Source organism: Delphinapterus leucas, chromosome 7 (assembly GCF_059928025.1).
Source record: "Delphinapterus leucas isolate spDelLeu-1000000601 "Yukka" chromosome 7, BTC_Dleu_Yukka2, whole genome shotgun sequence".
NCBI lineage: Eukaryota > Metazoa > Chordata > Mammalia > Artiodactyla > Monodontidae > Delphinapterus > Delphinapterus leucas.
In genome coordinates, this window is record NC_143135.1 from 69,441,314 (window position 1) to 69,456,755 (window position 15,442).

General features: G+C 44.0%; 1 protein-coding gene across 2 annotated transcripts in view; it reads right to left on the reverse strand.

The window, feature by feature from the left end:
- Window positions 1-12,953: 12,953 nt before the first annotated feature.
- VSTM5 (V-set and transmembrane domain containing 5) overlaps window positions 12,954-15,442 on the reverse strand; it is a 28,379-nt gene continuing 25,890 nt past the window's right edge. Inside the window, exons 3-4 of one of the 2 annotated variants that reach the window (XM_089915400.1) lie at window positions 14,631-15,421; window positions 12,954-13,357 (exon numbers count right to left, since the gene is read on the reverse strand). In XM_089915400.1, the coding sequence (XP_089771526.1) occupies window positions 13,178-13,357; window positions 14,631-15,421 (971 nt within the window). In that variant the 3' untranslated portion in view covers window positions 12,954-13,177. Of the gene's footprint in view, window positions 13,358-14,630; window positions 15,422-15,442 lie in introns of those variants that run through there. The other variant, XM_022561352.3, reaches the window with a different exon arrangement.

Genomic DNA, 15,442 nt, shown 5'->3' on the forward strand with positions numbered 1-15,442 from the left:
TTCCCTGAAGTGCAACAAAGTACTCTCCAGCCAAAGGAGCCTGTTCTCCACTCCCTACCAGAGCTATTAAAGCGAGTTCTTGTATTAGTGGATAAAATGTACCTCTTCCTCTGATTGTCTTTGTTATGCATGCCTGGGTCTACTGCTTTGAGAAAATCCTTGGAGAGTTCCAGCTGAAGGCCTGGAAGGCAGAGTGTATCTTTACTGTTTCCTCAGGTCCCTCCTTGGTCTGTTTTCCCACTTGAAAGACCTCATTTGCCTTGCCACACTAGGCACCTGCTCCTGCCTGGCCCTGCCCCTGGCAGCCCCCAGCTTCAGCCAGCAACCCTGGATTGCTTCTTCTGACTAAAGATTTGTCCTTTCTTACTCCATTAGCTCTCTGCATTTTCCCAGGGAAAATACAAATGGAGTAATGGAATGCATTTTGCAAAGAATAAATAACATGAACTTCTTGGAAATAGTGCCCCAGTCCTAAAATATGTCTGAGGAACTTCACTTAATAATGTTCCCAGTGAATTTGAGGTTCTTGCTTTGTCGAGAAAGAATTTGGAGACAAAGTAATAGGTAAGAAGTGGATTTATTTAGATAGACATAGACATGTGGACCATCTCAGAAGGCGAGAGAGTGCCCTGAAATATGGCATGGTTAATTTTTATGGGCTGGGTAGTTTCATAGGCTAATGAGTGGGAGGATTATTCCAGTTTTTTGGGGGGAGGGGTGGAGATTTCCAGGAAGTGGGCCATCACCCACTTTTTGACCTTTTATGCTTAGCCTCAGAACTGTCATGGTGCTGGTAGGTGTGTCATTTAGCATGCTAATATATTACAATGAGTGTATAATGAGTCTCAAGGTCCACTGGAAGTCGAATCTTCTGCCATCTTGGATCTAGTGAGTTCTAACCAGTTTCATGTCCTATGGCCGTGTCATTCTTTTAAAGGTTGTGCCATTTCTCCTTCCCTCCTGTTTCATTCCCCCCTCAGAGATTTTACTCCCATATTCTTATGGGAAGCAGAGGGGTGACGGTCTGTCTTCTACAACTGCTTCAGGGCTGAGTAGGGGCATCGATCCTGCCTGTCAGGGAGTAAAAAAATTTCTGGATGCCTGATCTAGGGGCCACAAGGGCAGGACAGCTTGTTTTAAGTCCGTATGGGCCGTCATCTTGATGTGGAACTGTTGTAACTGTTTCCTTAGCCTTCCTATGAATCTTCTTGATGATGAAGCACATTTTGTAACAGTGTCAGAGTACAAAAATATCTATAAATGACAAAAGACTTAAAAGGCTTGATTAAACCTCTGATTACATTTAATTTAACATACAAAATAATCCTAGTTAAATACTTCTCTTTGAGATACCTCAGGGGCCCTCTAAAGTATCCCAAAGTTAGCTGGAAATCAAAAGAACTTTAATTAAAATTTGGTATTTGGGAAGTCTGTCAAAAAGATTTAAAACACTTGGTCAAATAAGATCATAGTTGTGAGACAATAGTTACTTAGCCAAAGTGACAATAAAACATTTCAAACACAAATACAGAACAGATCACTTAAAAGGTAAAGAACTTAAAACCTGTTACCAAAGATAGTTCAACATTTTAAGAAAACTTGTCCTTTTAAAGAGAGAGAAAGGCCAAATTCAAATGTTGCACCAGCTTACTTTTAAAATTCATTTACTCAATTCAATTTATTCTAAACTTAGTCAATCCCGACCATGCAGAAAACCCTTTTCTCAGGGTCCACTTTCCACAAACCTTTTATCACCTATATCCATCACTTTATTTTTTTCCATCCAGAAACAACCAGAAGACAGACTTTCTTTTCCCTTAATTGAATGCAATTCCATTCCTCACACTTTTTTTACTGAAAACACACAACAATCTACTTTCCTTAAATGTTTTTTTCACATCAGTTACTTTTCTTGTTGACAAATCCGTAACAGAATAAGGTCTTATTTGACCTCTAGTAAACCTGGGTACAACAGAAGTACTATACTTAACATTGATGACTCTAAAGACATGTCTATATTAATTAGACCAACCAGCTTAAGCCACCTTTAATACCAGATATCAGTCTAGTATTGAATATTTCCCAGATGACGTGAGCCTGAAATTCATTCTGGCCAGTTTTATATTTCTGAGTATTTATATAAGCTATAAGGACTTAATTTCCTTTAAGCCAATGAAACAGAGCTCTTTTATGAATTAATTTTGGTAATAGCATACATCTACAACACACATAGATACATACGAACACACAAACACAGAGACCTCATAGTTCCCATTTCAAAATTTCAGCCCCGAGTCAGGTACAGTAATATAAAACCCATCATTTACAAGGGGTTGGATTCAAATTGGGCTTCTGGCAGATGGAACAAATCCAAGTCACCTGTCTAGATGGCTAAACCCTCTTTACTAATATTTACAGAAAAGACGCTTAGGATTTCTATGTATCCTTGACAAGTCAAGTTCTAAATTACCTTCTTTCAAAATTTGCATTTTAAAAAGATGGCAGAGATAAGGGTTCCTGAGAAGACCTTTACCCTCTTTCAAAATTTGCATTTTAAAAAGGTGGCAGAGATAAGGATTCCTGAGAAGACCAGGTAGGATTGGAGTATTACAGGGAGATTGGCATGGCACCAAAAGCACATAATTAATGAATTTTGAGATTAGGGGTTGGAGGCCTCTTTGAGCCTCTGGTTTTATGGGGTATTGGCGCCCTGAAGGGAAGTTGTTAGTTTCCTGTAAGGTGATTTTTATAGGAGTGACAAATTTGTTTTCCCTGGGATTCCCTGATCCCAGACCTGTGGATCTGTAAGTTTTTCAATTTCTGGGGGGAATATTTTGGGTTGGACTGTCCATGTCTTGTATAATACATAGTCCAGCCAAAAACACTCCTTGGCTTTGGTCTTCAGGGAGAGTAAGAGTTGCCCCCAAGACTGAGAAAATCCCTTCCCAATAATGGGCTGGGGCATTCAGGCATGACAAGGAGCTTGTGAGTTTTAAGACCCTTTCCCCAGGTGCAAGTTAGAGGGGTGGTAGAATGTTTTAATTTTGGCTTTCCTTCAACCCCAACAATAGAGCAGGGGCAAGGGGCAAGGGGCCCAGCACGAGAAGTCGGGACAGAATAAGTGGCTCCTGTGTGCACTAGAAATTGGACAAGCTTACCTGCCACATCAGTGGTCACCCGCAGTTCCTCCCGTGTATGATGACTGTCTTCTCAGGAGCCTTGGGAGGTCCCAGGTCCTGTCAATCAACCACTGCCATGACTGGCATGGGGGAATATCCTCACTCCCTTTGGAGCTGGGGGCAGTCCTTCTTCCAGTGGCCCATCTTCTTGCAGAGTGGGCATGGCGTTTTGGGTGTAGGCTGGGACCTGTTTCCTGAGCATTCCTTGCTCCAGTGTTCAGGACTCCCACAGCTGAAACTGGCTCCTTTCCCTGGTGGAGGTCTTCTAGGGGTACTTTTGGGGTGACCAGGAAGGAGGTGGCTTAGGTCTCGTCATGACAGCTGCCAAAAGCCTGGCTTGCTGTTGTTCCTTCCTTAAATCATGCTGTTCCTTCTTTTCCTCCTCAGCCTGGTCTCTATCGTTAAAAACACTGAAGGCTGTGTCAATAAGAAGGTTGAGAGGGGTTTAGGGCCCCATGGCAAGCTTTTGAAGCTTCCGACAGGGTTGATTGGCTAATGAAGTGGGTTGCAAATACAACGTGTCCCTTGAAAATATTTCAGTCTATATTCGTATATTTTCTGAGGGCATCTACCAATCGGGGCTGAAATAGGGCTGGATTTCCATCTTGGCCTTGGGTGATCTCTTTAACCTTAACATAGTCAACAGGTTTAATTACGCATCATTTCATCCCTTCAATGAGGTGAAGGATCATGTGATCCCTACTAGTGATACCAGGCTGGCCTGGTTGATAGTCCCAACTGGGATCCATTAGAGGCGCTGCTGTCAGGCCCAAAGGATATTGATGTGGTTGGGCAACCTGTAATTCATCAGCATATGTTTGAACCTGTGCCCAAATACGGGCCTTTTGCTCACTTGTGCAGCAGTGGGAAAGGACAATATTTTCATCCTTCCAGTTAAGGTCAAAGGAGAGAGTCAGTGCCTGGAATTCTTCGGTGAACTGGCCAGGGTCCTCCAAGAATCTGCCTAAGCAGGTGTGGCATTGGTTAAGGTCAGACAAGGACAAAGGGGTGTGGACTCTGGTAATTCCCTGAGGCCCACCTACTACTTCCTGAAGGGGGCAAAGAGGCTCTGGCTGCATTTCTGGTACGGAAGGGTGAAGGGGCTTATAGGGCGGGGGAGAGGCTGAAGATGGTGGAAGAGTGTTGGGGCTCGGGTCTTCGGTCTGGGGCTCCTGTTCGTCCAGGTGTGCCACTACAGAGGGCTTTTGTGTAGCCTAAATGGGTCCCAGCCGGCCAGGTTCCCTAACCTAGGACTTGGCGAAGCTCCGGGTTTTCTCTCAGGGCCATAAGAGCCCGTACATAAGGAACTTCTGTCCCATTCCCCCTGCCTTTTGCAAAGGATCTCTAACTGTAGGACTGGTATTATAGTTGAGGCTCCCATTTGCTGGCCAGGCCTCATCGGCCTCAGGTTTGTACTGGGACCAGGCTTCATTGCAAAAAAAATGAGCTTTTTCGTTTTAAAGAATCTAGAGAAAACTTGTCCCAGTGACTCAGATTGCAACCAAGGGGTGAGTCCTTGGGGATGGAAGAGGTGTTTCCCATGGTTCCTTCAGGGAGAGGATGCTCCTGTACCAGACAGGAGCACTAGGGTTGGGAGGTCCCATGGGGGTTCTCTAAGACAGGACTGGTTCCAGGCATCCCCATCCACCTAGTCCTGTTGACTTTATCCACAATGGGGGTTAGCTACTCCCCCATGTGGCGGTCCTGTTGGCCCCAAAGTCCTGGGGCCTGTATCCTATCCTGGCGCCTGTGGTACCCAGGATGAGTGACCTTCCTGAAGGTTTCTCTATACAGTCTATAGATTAATTCCTGTGTTCTGGGATATATTCCCCTGGAATGGACATCCTCATGGCTCTAAGACTTATTTAAGTCCCAGCCTTTTTCCCTAAAAAGGTGGTAAGTTTCAGAAAACAGGCACTGGCCATTAAGGCAGATGGTTTGTGAGAAAGAAAAAACTTCTCTTTTCCCTTCCCTTTTGTAGGCAGCACCCCTGGGACCTTGGTTCCATCCTCCCCCTCACCCCCTCCCACACATGCTCTGGCCAGCGGGCAGTGGGGCTGGGTGCAGGGGCTGACATGGCAACCGAGGCAGAGGCACCGTGACTGTCGTTAGGGGGATGGAGGTCCCCTGCAACCCTAGAAGAACACTCCCAATCACGTGACCTCAGGGAGGTAAGCACGGCAGATGCGGGTCATTGCTCAGGCATGTATCCCTGGGGCGTGGTCATGCAGTTTGAGTCGCCTGCCCAGCCCTAACAGGGCGTGGTGGCAGTGGGGTCAGGGTGGACTCTGGAGGGGGCCGGACAAATGCCAGGAGGCAGGTGGTGAACGATGGTCCCACCACTGTGGTGGGGAGGAACCATCCCCCTCCTAATACCCAGGGGTATGCGCACAGACAGCCTACTGCTTCAGGGAGCTCCCAAAGGGATTGCAGCTGCTGTAACCATGGCACAAACTCTAAGTAAGGTTGTATTCTGTATTTTTACACAATTGGACCTGTTAACAGTTAATTAAATGGTGGATGAGGCAAACCCAGAAGGCAAAGATCCTGTGGTTCAGGTCCCTAGATGCCTGTGAGGATGACTGGCAGTAAGGCTGTGCCTCTCAAGCCCAAGGGAGGTGAGAGGCTCAGTCCAATAAGGCGACAGAGAGTAAGAAAGCAAAAGAAAGAGAGTAAGGGAGAGAGTAGGAGAGAATGGGAGAGTAATGGTGGGAAATAAAGTAGTCCCTCTCAAGCGCAAGGGAGGCGAGGGGCTGAGGCTTACCGAATTCTCCTGGCTAGCTCACCAATATGTTCCCAGTGAATCTGAGGTTCTTGCTTCGTTCTAAAAGAATTTGGAGATGAAGTGATAGGTAAGAAGTGGAGTGTGGACCATCTCAGAAGATGAGAGGCCTTGGGAGAAACACACTCCACAGACAGAGCGTGGGCCATCTCAGAAGGCGAGAGAGGGTCCCAAATATGGTGTGGCTAGTTTTTATGGGCTGGGTAATTTCATAGGCTAATGAGTGGGAGGATTATTCCAATTATTTGGGGGAAAGGGGCAGAGATTTCCAGGAATTGGGCCACTGCCCACTTTTTGGTCTTTTATGGCCTTTTATGGTTAGCCTCAGAACTGTCATGGTGCTGGTGGGTGTGTCATTTAGCATGCTAATATATTACAGTGAGCATATAATGAGGCTCAAGGTCCATTGGAAATCGAATCTCCCGCCATCTTGGATCTAGTGAGTTCTAACCAGTTTTTGTCAGGCCTATGGCCATGTCATTCTTCTCATGGTTATGCCCTGTCCCCTTCCCTCTTGTTTCAATAAGAGATTTAGCCTTATGGGCCTTTTGGTGCCACTATAAACGATCTATAAGTAATCTGTAGCTTTCAATTTTTAAAAGATACCTTTCTAATAATTTATGACTGAAGTAACTTTTAAAAAGCCCTTTGTATTTCTCTACATTTTTTCTTTTAAAAGATAAATAGAGCTTGTAAGCCATAAAATACCTAACACCTTTCTGTTTCTGTTTGCTTTTTTTTCCTCCTGATTAAGGTACTACATCTTTCTACCCATGGAAATTGAAAGATTGGTATGAATCTGCAGTCATTTTAAAAATTTCTGTGCTTCATAAGTTATGGTGGACCAAAAGTAGCCTTAGCTAATCTTACTAAGCTAATCTGTACCTTTCTACTCACATAAGGAGTCTTTTAAGGCTCATACTGCAGTACAGTGATTCTCAAGCTTTCACCAAAGGACTGTTTTTTTTTTAAAATTTCCATCCATTGCAGATTGATACTTTGGTAAAATACAATAAAAATTAATTACTAGAAAAATTTTGAGATACAAAATAAAAGCCCCATTTATTATAATAGACATAAAATGGCTGTCAAATATAAAAATGTTTGAATGTTTTATTTTCTGTTTCTATGATTATCTTGTCATAAACCAATAAAAGGACCACACTTTGAGTAGAGCTGATGAGAATACACGCACAGACATTACCACCTGCTCATTTACACTTCATCTGAGTGGACCGGGATAACTTAAGACCAACAAGATCTCCAAGTGCCTTCCTGTCCCCATTATCTTAAGTCACTGTTTAGAGAATAGCCACTTCCCACTTGAAGAATAGTGAAAACTAAAGTAAATATGGGGGAAATGGCAGGCAGCTCAGTTGCTGTGGCAGCAACTCTACATTTTCCAGCTTAATGTTTCAACCTGAATTACCTGGAGTTGGAAGGATGTGCTGTGGAATTTGGGAGTCTGGAAGAAAACCAATTAGTCCCTCACCAAGTATTTAATAGGCTGGCAAAGGAGCTGTGTTGGAATGTTGGCTCTACATCTTCTCAGCTGTGTCTGCTTGGCAGGGTTACCCTCTCTGAAGCTGTTTCCATGAATATAAAATGGGGACAAGGATGCCTCTGGTAACCGTAGCGGTGGTTCAAAGGTTTCAATATGGTTGGTAATGGATGTTAAATTCTAAAGTGTTGTGTGAATATAAAGCATTAAGCAACTTTTTCTAAAAGTTGAGCTAATTAGAAGTTGGAAAAATGGTTAAGACATCAGCTTTATGTTTATTTATCATTAGGAGAAAATGTTTTAGTGTGTCCTATATTCAAATTTACAGATGGTAAAGACAGGGCGCGCATTTGTGGGTGGAAGATTTGTTTTCTCCAGTTTATTTTTAAAGCCACTCTCTGTGGTTGACCTCTCTCTACACCCTCTCTCTTGGTCTTTCACTCACTTTTACTTTCCTACTCCTGTTCTTTGTTGATACCTTAAATACTTGGAGCTACATTCAAGTCTCTGAGTCTCACTTTAGGATGGGAACTAAGAGGAAGTTCACCATGGAGAAACCCTGTCTCTTCAAAGCAGCAAACATAGTGACACAAGTGCTACTCAAAAGTCAGTGACCAGGGCTTCCCTGGTGGCGCAGTGGTTGAGAGTCCTCCTGCGATGCAGGGGACATGGGTTCGTGCCCCGGTCCGGGAAGATCCCACATGCCGCAGAGCGGCTGGGCCCGTGAGCCATGGCCGCTGAGCCTGCATGTCCAGAGCATGTGCTCCACAACGGGAGAGGCCACAACAGTGAGAGGCCCGCGTACCACACAAAAAAAACAAAAGTCAGTGACCAGAGCTGGGTCTTTGCTTTAAAGTTTGCTGTTTCCTTTCTGCAAGTTCACTTCCAGAAATTTATCCTATAGACATACTTCACAAAGATCATTGTGTAAGGATTATCAAGGAGGTCTGTAAAAGTGAAAACCTGAGACCAATCTAAACATCTGAAAGAATGACTAAAATTATGCTAGAGGGGTCCCAGACGCAGGCACTCATTTTTACTTCTCTAAAAGTTGAGCTCAAATGGCTGAGGAGTTTTTCTACTCCCGGTATTCTGGCTTCCCTAGCTTACGCACCAGAAAAATTTCCATGTTATACTGTCTTTGTTTCCCTATTTACTGATTTGAGCTTTGTAGAACAGACTATACTTGGCCTGAAATTTGGTAGATGAGGGAGAAGTTTGAGATAGAAAAGTAATGTACAATCTGGAAAACTTCCTCATAACTTAGTGAGTATACCAAGGAGATTAGGCCAGGGGTAGAATCTCTTCTTCCACTCTATTCATGGCTTCTCTTTTAACCTTCTTTACATGTAGTCCCATCCCCATCCCCTTGAGACCCAAAGAGGCAGTAAGAGAGAGCTCTGATCTGTGGTAACAAGCCTAACAGAAATCATATATTTACCCTTTAAAACTTCACCATCAGATTTCTTTGCCAGAACACCATGAAATCAAAGTGGTATTCCTGATAATCTCATGTTGATCGGGAATTCTAACTGGCATTTATGCATTGTTATTGAATAAAAACAGGAAACTGAATTATTATTTAATAAGTTCACTTTGTTTAGTAAGAAAAAGTCTTTTCAAACCATGAGGTACCTGAGGGAAAAGTACTTTCTAGCATATTTAGGGACAGAACTGCCTGAACAACCAGGAGTCTTGCATCAAAAGAATTTAACCTACCTGTGGGTGCACTTGATAAGGTCAAATCTGAAGCTAAATCTTTTTTTTTTTTTTTTGGTACGTGGGCCTCTCACCGTTGTGGCCTCTCCCGTTGCGGAGCACAGGGTCCGGACGCACAGCCTCAGCGGCCATGGCTCACGGGCCTAGCCGCTCCGCGGCATGTGGGATCTTCCCGGACCAGGGAATGAACCCATGTCCCCTGCAACAGCAGGCGGACTCTCAACCACTGCGCCACCAGGGAAGCCCAAGCTAAATCTTTTGATTGTACATTAGTAGTGCTCTTTCTCTCTCTCCCAACATTCAGTCTTTGCTAAACTTTACATAAAACCCACCAATATTATAAAACATTCAAAAAAACAAACAACCCAGTCAAAAAATGGGCTGAAGACCTAAATAAATTTCTTTAAAGAAAACATACCAATGGCCAACAGGCACATGAAAAGGTGCTTAACATCGCTAATTATTAGAGAAATGCAAATGAAAACTACAATGACATATCACCTCACACCTGTTAGAAGGGCCATTATCAAAAAGTCTACAAATAATAAATGCTGGAGAGGGTGTGGAGAAAAGGAAACCCTCCTACACTGTTGATGGGAATGTAAATTAATACAGCCACTATGGAGAACAGTATGGAGGTTCTTTAAAAAACTAAAATTAGAGCTACTATATGATCCAGCAATCCCACTCCTGGGCATATACCTGAAGAAAACCAAAATTCAAAAATATACATGCACCCCAATGTTCATTGCAGCACTATTTACAATAGCTGAGACATGAAAGCAACCTAATTGTCCATCAATAGGTGAATGGATAAAGAAGATATGGTGTGTATATATATATATATACACACACACACACACACACACACACATACACACAATGGAATATTACTCAGCCATAAAAAAGAATGAAATAGTGCCATTTGAAGCAACATGAAAGGACCTAGAGATTATCATACTAAGTGAAGTAACTCAGAGAAAGACAAATATCATATGATATCACTTATTTGTGAAATCGAAAAATATGATACAAACGAAATTATTGACAAAGCAGAAACAGACTTCAGACATAGAAAACAATTTTATGGTTACCAAAAGGGAAGGCGGGGAGGGGGGTTGATAAAGTAGGAGTTTGGGATTAGCATATACACACTACTGGGAATTCCCTGGCCGTCCAGTGGTTAGGGCTCCACACTTCCACTGCAGGGGGTACGGGTTCAGTCCCTGATTGGGGAACTAAGCTCCCACAAGCTGTGCAGCACAGCAAAAACAAAGAAGAAAAAAAACATATACACACTACTATATATAAAATAGGTAAACAACAAGGACCTACTGTATAGCACAAGGAACTATATTCAATATATTGTAATACCCTATTGCGGAAAAGAATCTGAAGAATATATATGTGTATAACAGAATCACTTTGCTGTACACTTGAAACTAACACAACAACCTTGTAAATCAACTATATTTCAAAAAAAAATTTTAATATTATAAAACATTGAATTTCCTGAAAGAGGAAGAGATTCATAGGCGATGGAGTTGAGCATCTTAGTTAACAAGTGGAAGCCATCTTGGCTGAAGGAACAAGTCTGATGTGATAGGAAGATTGCCCAAGATATTTATTTTTGTATATACCATTTGAAATAAAATTTTTCAGTGAACAATTACAACGTATCCATGCTATTAATTGCATTGTGGAGGCAATAAGAATATTTAGGAATAGGTAGAGACATGAAATAATGCCCAAGAAACATCAAGGGAGAACAAGCAAGTTGTAGGGTAATGTGTATAATAGAATCCCATTTGCCTAAAAAGAAAATAGATTAAATATGTGTATTGTGGTCCATGTATATATAGACAGATATGTCCATATATGCGTGAGCAAGTCTAAAAGGATACACCCGAATTTAACTATTGCATAGGAAAAAAGGAGAGAGAACTTTTACTTTTTACTTTATATATGGACTCCAATATCATTTTAATTTTAAAGAACGATTCATCCCCTTTGTAATTAAACCAAACACCCACCTAATGTTGAAAAGGAAGTGGAAGGACTTCCTTGGTGGTCCAGTGGCTAAGACTCCCAGTGCAGGGGGCCCGGGTTGGATCCCTGGTCAGGGAGCAACTAGATCCCACGTGCCGCAACTAAGACTTTGCATGCTGCAAATAAAAATCCTGCGTGCTGCAGCTAAGACCTGGCATAGCCAAATAAATAAATAAATAAATATTTTTAAAAATAAATAAAGGCAGTGGAGATATCAGTTACATGTGGAAGCTAATTTTAAAATGACACAAATGAACTTATTTACAAAAGAGAAACAGACTCACAGATCTCAAAATCAAACTTATGGTTACCAAAGGGGAAACATGGGGGGAAGGGATAAATTAGGAGATTGGGATTAACATATACACACTACTATATATAAAATAGATAACTAATAAGGATCTACTGTAGAGCACAGGGAACTCTACTCAGTATTCTCTAATAACCTATATGGGAAAAGAATCTGAAAAACAATGGAGATATATATATATACTTTGCTGTACACCTGAAAATAACACAACATTGTAAATCAATTACACTCCAATAAAAAAAATTTTAATAAAAAAATTAAAATAAAATAAAAGGCAGTGGAAATAGTAGACTCAGTATCCATGTTCTCAGGGTTTGGAAAAGTTGACAGTGGGGATGGGTTATGGGTGTGCAGAGAGGTGCATGTGCTGGAGACTCGCACTGTCCCTTAATGGAAGCTGAGCTCTGGATCGACACACTATCAACTACCACAGGGATTTGCTCTGCTTTCAGTAAACTAGAGGCGTCTGAGGCTTCCCTGGAAACTGGGCAGAAGAAACATGCTGGATATATAAAAGCTGATGACAGAGAGAGGGTTTCCCTTCCCCCAGTCTCCCGTCCCATGTTGTCAAAGGGGGCTGTATTTGCAACTGGGCCCTGGGGTTTCGCCCCATCACATTCGGTTCCTCTTGGTTCCATCTCCTAACATTCTATTCTGCCACGTCTTCTCTGCCCTCGTTACAGTTATCTAGCCTTTCCAAACCCTATCCTCTCTCAGGGCTTGTCTCTACATCCCTGCACTGAGCAAGATATCCTGATAACCTTCTTATCTCTCACTGCCTTAGCTCCTCAGCTTTGTGTGGTACCATTTCAAATCAGAGCAAGCGTGAAGTCCTGTGGAGTATTTAGCATCTCATGAGGGCTCCAGAGGACAGGGGTGCTCTGTTTCAGCAATCCTTGCATACCTGGAACACCATGAAATGAGAAATAATTGTGTGTCCCTTTTGGGTTTCTTAGATCACAATCTCTGAAAGGACATTCTGTCGACAAAGCAGGAAAGTTCTGGCGTCTTATGCACCGTTGAACGAGGTGATAACAACTGCCGCATCCTCGTTTCAGCCCCTTCTAGAAGCAGGAAGGACCCTATTGAATCACAAGTCACATTCCGGAAGCAAAAACTTCAAATTAGTCTTCTGGTTACAACACAGGGGAGAATAATGGCGTTAGTGAAGTGTGGCTTTTCTGAATTGCTGAAGAATGTTTATGGTTAGAATCGATGTGATTAATTCCATGGTCATGAAAAGAACCTGTCAGGTCCCTGGCTGTGGCTGAGGGTTTTGATTCTGTCTACAGCTGATGGAAACCTCTCCCAGGGCCTCTGAGTTCTCCGCAGGGATGGGCTCATACACAAAGGACCAGAGCTTTGTTTGCAGGCTTTATTTCAGTCTTTAAAACTTTTTGTTTTTTTTCCTCACAGCTTGAAACATAACTTATAGTTTAACATGTTCAGTGGCTAAACCTCTATGATTTAACATTTTCTTTTTTTAAAAATAGACAAAACCCCCAGGCTCAAGAATCAAGAACTTTCCACAGGAATATTCAAGATGGGGGGAGCTTAAAAGTGCAAAATAAAGACACGGAAAGCTGAGGGAATAAACTTTCATGAAGATTTGGGGCGGGGCAGGGCACAGATTTAATTTACATCTGGGTTTGTGCCTCTCGCTGGGTGTTCTTTTCCATTTCTCCTTTTATTCCAAAGATTACCACCCCTGACTTCTCATAAGCTGAGAGGTAGAGTTCTGGAAAGCAGGTAGTGTCAAGAGGACAGAGGCTGTAGCAGCTACCCAGATCCAGTCCAGTTTCCTGCTGATCGGTGTGCTGTGTGAAAAAGGATGAAGAAATGATCAGATTATCCTTGACCCTCTCGGGCACCTGTCCTGCTTCTTCGTGGCACTGGAGACCAGTATAAGAAACCCATCCTTCGTGGCATAGGTCTGGTTCCTCTGATTGCTGTCCAGGGAAAAGGGTGCAGGTGTGTGTGTTTACACATGTGTCCAGGAGGTGGCCTGAGGTGAGACCCTTCTGTGTGTCACATACTTAGGCTACAAATCGGTCGTGTAGATCAACTGCTCTCTCACCTTCTGAGTCAAAGTAGTGCCTTTGGAGCTCTGCTCTAGATCACTGATAGCCCCAAAAGATCCCTTCCTGTAACCCCGGATTCAGTATTCAGGGAAAAAAGCCTCATACTAACGTCTCCAGGTAACTTCTGGAAAAGATGTGGACACTGGGGACTTGAAGAGAGGGAGAAGAGAATGTTCTATCTCTCCTTCATGTTTGTGTGGGTAAATTTGCAGCTGAGGGCTGGGGACACAGCTACTAAGCTCAAATTCCACCAATAATCGGGATGGTACCTTTGATCTGTAGCTAAGAATGTTGGAGAGGGAAAAGAGAATGGAAGATAAATTCATGCCTGCTTTAGAGCTTGCCGAAAGGAAGCTGGGATGGAGAAACTCAGGCAAACGTGGTGGCCAACAACTTCAGAGAATAACGACCAAGGCCGGCTGTGATCCCCACTTTCACCTGGAGCCCCAATACCCCAGGGTATTTTACATTTTCCAGGACTCAACATAGTGCTTATTGCTTTCTAGGCTCTGGAAGATTCCTCATGCTTTCCTTCCATTGCTCGGAGTGCTCTGTGCTACTGTGGGCCTCACTTGATACGCTGAGGGTGAGGTAGGTGAGGGTCAAGTGTTCCTCAGCCCAGTTGGCAGCAAGCAAGGCTCTGACTTGACAGGAAGTGTGAGTGGCTGAGGGGGACAGATTCGAAGCCCGCGCTGACTTTCCAGTTGTCCCTCCCACCGTGCCTTCACACAGGTAGTGTCACCCAGCTTGTCAGGGGGCCATTTGGAAGCCAGACTCTGCCCATGGTGGAGATGAACTGTTCCTCACACTGGCCTACGCTGGGGCCGTAGAAGGGGAAAATCTAATTAACATTGGAGTAAGAGAGAACGAGAAAGATAATCTTCTCCCTATTCCTTGTTCCCAGTGCTGGTTCCCGTGGAACAAATTAAACTCTTCTCCCTAAAGCTCCAGGCCACGGAGGTGGCGGGGGGGGGGGTCCTTCCCCTGCTCTGAGCAGGTGCTCTAATACCTCAGCTCTCACAATAGCTCCCACAGCAGCGGGCTGGAGGAGGCCACAGGCAGAGAAGACCGGAGCACAGAGAGCTTGTTCTGGTGCTGGCTGCACACGTGACCCGGAAGTACTCTGGCCTCTGGTACGGGGACCCCTCCAATGGCCATCGCCCCGCCAGAGCAGAGCGTAGTGAGGAAGCAGCCAGGGCCTGCACGGGGCCACCGCTGATGCGTCCACATGGCCCGGGAGCCGCAGCCAAGCACAGCTCTGGCTCAGAGCCTCCACCCCTCTCCTCTTTGAACTCCACGCCACTGGAACTGCCTTCGTCCAATCCAGAGTCCAGCTCAGGCGGTCAACCGTGCCAACATCCAGCTGTCCCATCAGGAACCAGTGTGTGGCACAAGAGACTCGGGGTGGACTGGCCGTGTTTGCTCCTTTCATTGGGAGATAACGTTTTCCTCTTGAGGTAGGAATGTAACTGGGCCCAGCCTTGGCTAACACTCCACATCTTGCAGCTCGATCTCCTCCGTTGTGCTTTCTGCAAAGCAAAAGACACATCCATGAGTTGCCAATCGGCCGGGGGTGGTTTCTTGGTGAGAACAAGATGACAAGGGCCACTTTTGGCCATCTAAGCCATGAATCGATGATCACAAGGCCCAGAGAATTACCTTTGAGTTTGTGTCTTCTCTTCCTCTGGAATTTATACGCACACTTATTACAAACCCACATGAGGCTGATTAACACTGCAGCCACGGCAGCGAGAAGAGCAAGGAAGACAGCGACAAAGTGGAGGTCTTCATAGAGGATCTCTACGGGGAGGGGGAGGGGAG